The 6,124-nt window shown below is 58.7% G+C and overlaps 1 protein-coding gene across 1 annotated transcript in view; it reads left to right on the top strand.

Moving 5' to 3' along the window:
* Window positions 1-3,549, top strand: part of Slc16a3 (solute carrier family 16 member 3) — a 9,922-nt gene extending 6,373 nt beyond the window's left edge. Inside the window, exons 4-6 of the mRNA XM_055592339.1 lie at window positions 347-490; window positions 844-1,611; window positions 2,389-3,549. Coding sequence (XP_055448314.1) covers window positions 347-490; window positions 844-1,611; window positions 2,389-2,663 — 1,187 coding nt within the window. The 3' untranslated portion in view covers window positions 2,664-3,549. The remainder of the gene's footprint in view (window positions 1-346; window positions 491-843; window positions 1,612-2,388) is intronic.
* Window positions 3,550-6,124: the final 2,575 nt, after the last annotated feature.

The following is a 6,124-nucleotide window of genomic DNA, read 5'->3' on the forward strand; positions in this document are numbered from 1 at the left end:
GGGGGGGGGGGGGGGGGGGGGGGGGGGGGGGGGGGGGGGGAAGGCAAGTCCTCCAGTGGGTGACCTTGCCAGAATGGTTCTCTGAAGGGCAAGGTGTCTTGGTCCCTGTCTCAGTGGGTAGGCTGTGCTGACACTTTCAGGGCTCAGGCTCCAGGAGTGGCGCCTTCAAAGGTGGCTCATGCCTGCTGATCTGCTTAGATGATGTGAGAAGCTGGGCTTGCCTTGTACTGATCCCGGCCCCAGGGCCCGGCTCACCCGATAAGCCGAGGGCCTGGCTCTGCTGGGCAGGGGGAGGGCAGAGGCGCGCTGGCAGCCTGGCCCTGCCTCAGCCACCTTCTCCACACAGGACCACTCTGCAGCGTGTGTGTGAACCGCTTCGGCTGCCGGCCCGTCATGCTTGTGGGCGGCCTCTTTGCGTCCCTGGGGATGGTGGCTGCCTCGTTCTGCACGAGCATTATTGCGATCTACCTCACCACAGGGGTTATCACCGGTGAGTCCGGGGACCTGCGGGCCTTGGGGTGTCAGGAAGGATGAGCCCAGCAGAGCAGGGAGTGCAGTCTTGTGGGGGCTCTGTGCTTGGAGAGCCTCTGCAATGGAGCCTGTGTCCAGGGAGGCCGGGGCGTGGGCGATGGGCTGGGAAGACCCAGGGCTCTAAGCTGCCTTGTTTGGAAATCTGAGCCACGAGGTCTCACCCTGCCTTCCCTGCAAGTCTTGGGGTCTAGCCCTGTCCCCGGGGTGTGTGTGTGGGTCTGGGGTACCCCCTCTGCAGGCTTGGATCTCAGGGTCTCACACTGCCCGCCCTGCAGGCCTGGGCTTGGGGTCTCACACTGTCCTCTCTCACAGGTTTGGGTCTGGCTCTCAACTTCCAGCCCTCCCTCATCATGCTCAACCGATACTTCAGCAAGCGGCGGCCTATGGCCAACGGGCTGGCAGCGGCAGGCAGCCCCGTGTTCCTCTGCACACTGTCTCCACTGGGGCAGCTGCTGCAGGACCACTACGGCTGGCGGGGCGGCTTCCTCATCCTGGGTGGCCTGCTGCTCAATTGCTGTGTGTGCGCTGCCCTCATGAGGCCGCTAGTGGCGCCCCAGGCGAGCGGAGGGGCTGGGCCCCCGAAGCCCCAGCAGCCGTCACGGCACCTGCTGGACCTGAGCGTCTTCCGGGACCGTGGCTTCCTCATCTACGCGGTGGCGGCCTCCATCATGGTGCTGGGGCTCTTTGTGCCGCCCGTGTTTGTGGTGAGCTATGCTAAGGATCTGGGTGTGCCTGACACAAAGGCTGCCTTCCTCCTCACCATCCTGGGCTTCATTGATATCTTTGCCAGGCCTACAGCTGGCTTCATCACGGGGCTCAAGAAGGTGCGGCCCTACTCTGTCTACCTCTTCAGCTTTGCCATGTTCTTCAATGGCTTCACTGACCTGACAGGCTCCACAGCCAGTGACTACGGTGGCCTGGTGGTCTTTTGCATCTTCTTTGGCATCTCATATGGCATGGTGGGAGCACTACAGTTTGAGGTGCTCATGGCCATCGTGGGCACTCAGAAGTTCTCCAGTGCCATCGGGCTTGTGCTGCTGCTGGAGGCTGTGGCTGTGCTCATCGGACCCCCTTCGGGAGGTGAGTGCTGCTGGCGGGGAGACCGGGACACCTCAGGGCGGCCAGGCCAGCCCACCCCCTTCCTGTGACACCCTGCTTCAGGAGACCGGCGATGGCAGGCTCTGGAGCCAGCAGATAGCAGCAGTTGAGTGCTAGGCATAAAGCTGGCAGCTCTGCCCCCCCCCCCCCCCACAGGGCCTGGCAGCTTCTTCAGAAGCCTGCACACCACAGGGGCAGCTCTCAAGGGAATAGGGCAGTGTTTGTTACATTGGTCCTTTCACTTTTTGAAGGCCCCCCCCCCCCCAAACAAAACAAAACCAACCCACTGTGTTGAAATTTAGAATGGTTTTGGCTGGAGACAGAGGCCTAGCCATGCTGGGCTTGGGTCTCTTACTACACAGCCCTATCTGATCTCCTTGGAGCTTTTGGCCCCTTCTGTCTCTTGGGGTCTTCGGTTACTAGGTATATAGGGTCTTGCTAAGCCATGTTTCTTTCTAGGGGTCACAGGGGGGGTGTCTGTGACCGGGAAGGGGGTGTACACCCCATAACTGCAAAACCTCAGGGCCACTTTATCTTTTTTTTTTTTTTGATTCAGCCTTTCCTTCCATGGGGAAGAGGAAGAGGAAGGAGGCTGGGCAGGGCTGGGCAGGGCTGGGTGGTTGTTACTAGGGCTGGAGTTCAAGGCAGACAGGGTGACTGCAAGTGTGAGGCACTTCCTCAAAGCCAGAAACGGAGCCCTCGCCCCGGGTGGAGGAGGGTTCTCCAGGGGTCTTCTAGTGACCTGGGTCTTCTTCGTAGGCAAGCTGCTGGATGCTACGAAAGTTTACAAGTATGTGTTCATCCTGGCGGGGGCCGAGGTGCTCACTTCCTCCCTTGTGCTGCTGCTGGGCAACTTCTTCTGCATCGGGAAGAGGCCCCAGACGACACAGCCTGAGGGGGTGGCCTCAGAGGAGGAGAAGCTCCACAAGCCCCCTGTGGACGTGAGGGTGGACTCCAGAGAGGTGGAGCACTTCCTGAAGGCAGAGCCTGAGAAAAACGGGGAGGTGGTTCATACCCCGGAAACCAGCGTGTGAACGGCCTGGCCGGGCGGGCAGGGAGCAGGGAAGAGGTCCAGAGACTGGCAACGCTCATATTTATTTCACAAACAGGACCAGCTGAGGCGGGGCCATCGGCTCAGCTCTGGCTGCCTGGTCAGCGGGTCAGTGTTTTTCGGGGAGAGGTGGCGGGGTGGGAACCGTGTCATTCCAAAGTGGATCTGTGGTGAAGCCAAGGAAGCCCCACAGTTACCAGCCGCCTAGACCGGGGACCCAGCCTGCTGTGCCGAGCAGTCTGTTCCTCTCCGCACCCTCCACTGTGGCCAAGGACCTAGAAACCCACACTTAGGAGACAACACGACTTTAATCAGAGGGCAGGGCTGGGACAGGCTGGCAGGTGGGTGCTGCCTGCAGGGTCCTCCCTGACCCCACCATCCTAGCCCCATCTCCAGCCCGAGTCTCCTACAGTGCCAGTCATCCTTGTCTGTCTAGGGGACAAAGAGCTCCTTCTACCTGAGAAGGCAGAAACAGACCTGCGTGTGGGAGGGCATCAGAGGGCCTGTCTCCAGGAGCTGTCAGGCTCTGGGCAGTGGTCTGTCCACCCCAGTCCCACCTTTGTTCAATAACAAACTGCTGATTCTTAAAAAGTGGCTCTGATCATCACTAGCTCTCCTGGTTCTGCCTGCTGCAGGTCTCCGCTGCCCCTAGGGTCTATTCAGTAGCCACAGCATTCATAAAGCAGAAAGAAAGGGGGAGGGGGGACAGCGAGGGAGGGAGCCTCACGCTAGAGAGGGGTGCCTGGGTGGCACTTGGAGGCCATGGGGAACCCCTGGGGTGAGCTTGTTCACTGTGTGTGGGCTTCCAAGGTAAGTTTCCTGCCTTGTGTTTATTCGCCCCTCTGGAGGGTCAGTAAACTTCTCTGTGTGGTCAGCACCTGCTGATCTGTGTCCCCCGTCCTCTGTGCAGCCCATGCTCAGCACTCGGGCTCACCCTGGGCGCCTCACACCCACCTGCCCTGTGGCCGGTGGCGGCCTGCGTGGCTGGAAGCCCGGTCAGAGGCCGCTGGGGCCGCCTCAGTAGGTGGTACGTCGTGGGCGCTGGGGACGGCAGCGGGCACCTTGGCGGGCCGCGTGCAGCCGGAGAGAAGCCACGTCCCTGCTCCTCTGCAAGGAAAAGGAGGCGAGTGCTCGTATCTGGGCCCAGCCTCCCATACCCCATGGTGGGTCTGGCCCTGCTCAGCTCCATGAGGGGACTAAGGGCTTGCAGCTCTGACCCAGTCTCAGGACTCTGGGGTGCCTCTCCCATCTGGTCTTTCTGCTTTTTCTACTTGGAGTCAGCTGGTGGACAACGCTGGTAGCAGCAGTGGTCACATGCATCCTGGGAGTCCCTCATTTGCCAACCTCACCAGTGCTAGCAGGGATGGCCAGGACCTGAGGCTTCAAGACAGGCCAAGCCAACTGTGGCCATTAGCTACTTCTAGAAACTAGAGAAGACACACAATGGGGAGTGGGTAGCGTCCTGTTGCCTCTGTGGACACAGTCTGCTCTGCCCACCTCTTAGTCAGCCTCAGCCTCATTCCTTAGGCCCCTGCCCTCAGGCCTGCTTCTACTCCTAGGCCTAGCTGCAACAGTCACATTGATGCTGGCTGGAGGGGCAGGCAGAGCAAGGGGCGTGCTAGAGCTATCTGCCCCGGTCAGACTCTGGCAGTGCTTCTCCAGCCCCTCACACCCTCACTAAGCTGCGTCATCCTGGGTGACCGCAGCGGGCCTGGATGCCCCCTCCCACTTGTGTCATCCGTACTTGGCACCCAGTGATATTTGAGAACATGAAGCAGCCCGGAAATGGCAAAATGATTGTTTCCTGCACACAGGCAATCATGGTCAAGATGCTGGGACCGGTTTTCAGGAAGGTTCCCAGTAGGGAAGAGCCCCCAGTAGGCTGCAGCCTTTGTAAGTGAGGTAGATGCTGGGTGGCCTCCTCTCAGCCTCTGTGGGTGGGAGCCCCACAGGGGGGCTGCCTCTGGGTGCCACAGTCAACAGGAAGTGTCAGCTGTCTGCATTTCTGGGCTGAGCACTTAACACTTGGACAAAAGGAAACTTCCTATCCTCAAAGTATGGCTGCTGGGGCACCTAGAGTGGTGGCCAACCCAAGCAGGTTGGTGATGCAAGCAGCCAGGAAGACTTAAGGCCTGTGACTGCTCCTGTAGCAGCTGAGGACACACGAAGGCCACACTGAACCCGGAAGGGGCCGAACTGAATACCAAGGGAAGGCTGTTCTGGCTCCTATGGAGACCCCAGCCTGCCTGACAATGGAAAGGCCTGCAAAGGTCCGGGGGACAGAAGGTGTCCCATCATGCTCAAACCAGAGTCTGAGACATGAGCTGCCCCGACTGCTGGGTCTGTCTTCCCCAGTTCCTACACCCTGTGGCCGAGAAGACATGGCAGTGAGCATGTGACTGACCCAGGAGCAGCCCAGTGGCTGGGCACACGGACCCTGTACCATCTTAGGAGCCTGTGGGGCTGTCTGGTCTCCATGTGTCATGGGCACCCTGGGGTCTGGTAACCTCTACAGGAGAGAAGAAAGCAGCGCCTAACAGGGCAGTGCTTGCACAGGGTCCTGCACTTTGCTTGGCTACAAGAGGGAGAACTCTAGCCTGGGGAATGTGCCAGTGTAGACAGAATTGGCTCTAGTATTTCAACCCCTAGCTCAGGGGCTCTCAGCCTTCCAAATCTGACCCTTTAATTCAATTCCTCACATGGGGGTGACCCTCAACCGTATATTTTCATTGCTGCTTCATAGCTGTATTTTTGCCATTATGAATCCTAACAAATATGTTTGGATGGAGGTTTCTTTAAGGGGTAGTGACCCACAGGTGAAGAACCACTGTCTCAGCTAATTCGGAGCCAGAGCGGGACAGTGGATTCCCTTTTGAAATCCACCACTTAGCATGTTCAAGGTATAGGCAGAAGAGGCTGAAGAGGAACGTGGAATAGACAACAGCAACTGAGGGGGGAGGTTAGAGGGCAGAACACAAGCAAGACAGTGGGAGTTCCTCTTTCCAGCACGCCTACAACCTGCCACATACAGGTACCTACCCCAGCAGATTCTGGCTTAAATCCTGCCAGCATTTGACTGCTACATTGGAGGTTCTTAAGTTCATCAGGATGTGGAACACAAGATTAGGAATTCCCAAAAGGACAGGTTCCTACACAGGAACAGACCTTTCCCTGTTCCCCAAATGAAGTGCTGCCGTGGGAAGCTCAAGTGTACATGGATGCCTTCTCCCAGTGTACCCCGGGAACCAAGGCAGTGGGCCACACCCACCTCAGCACTTCCTCTGCCCAGCAAGGTCAAAGGGCGGCACTAACAGAGGCCTGCATGGGTTAGGCACTTACAAGCTGAGTGGAGAGGGGCTCAGAACTGTCACATCCCTAAGGGAACGAACACACACACACACACACACACACACACACACACACACACACACACACACACACACA

Source organism: Psammomys obesus, unplaced genomic scaffold (genome assembly GCF_907164565.1).
Source record: "Psammomys obesus unplaced genomic scaffold, mPsaObe1.curated_primary_1811, whole genome shotgun sequence".
Taxonomy (NCBI): domain Eukaryota; kingdom Metazoa; phylum Chordata; class Mammalia; order Rodentia; family Muridae; genus Psammomys; species Psammomys obesus.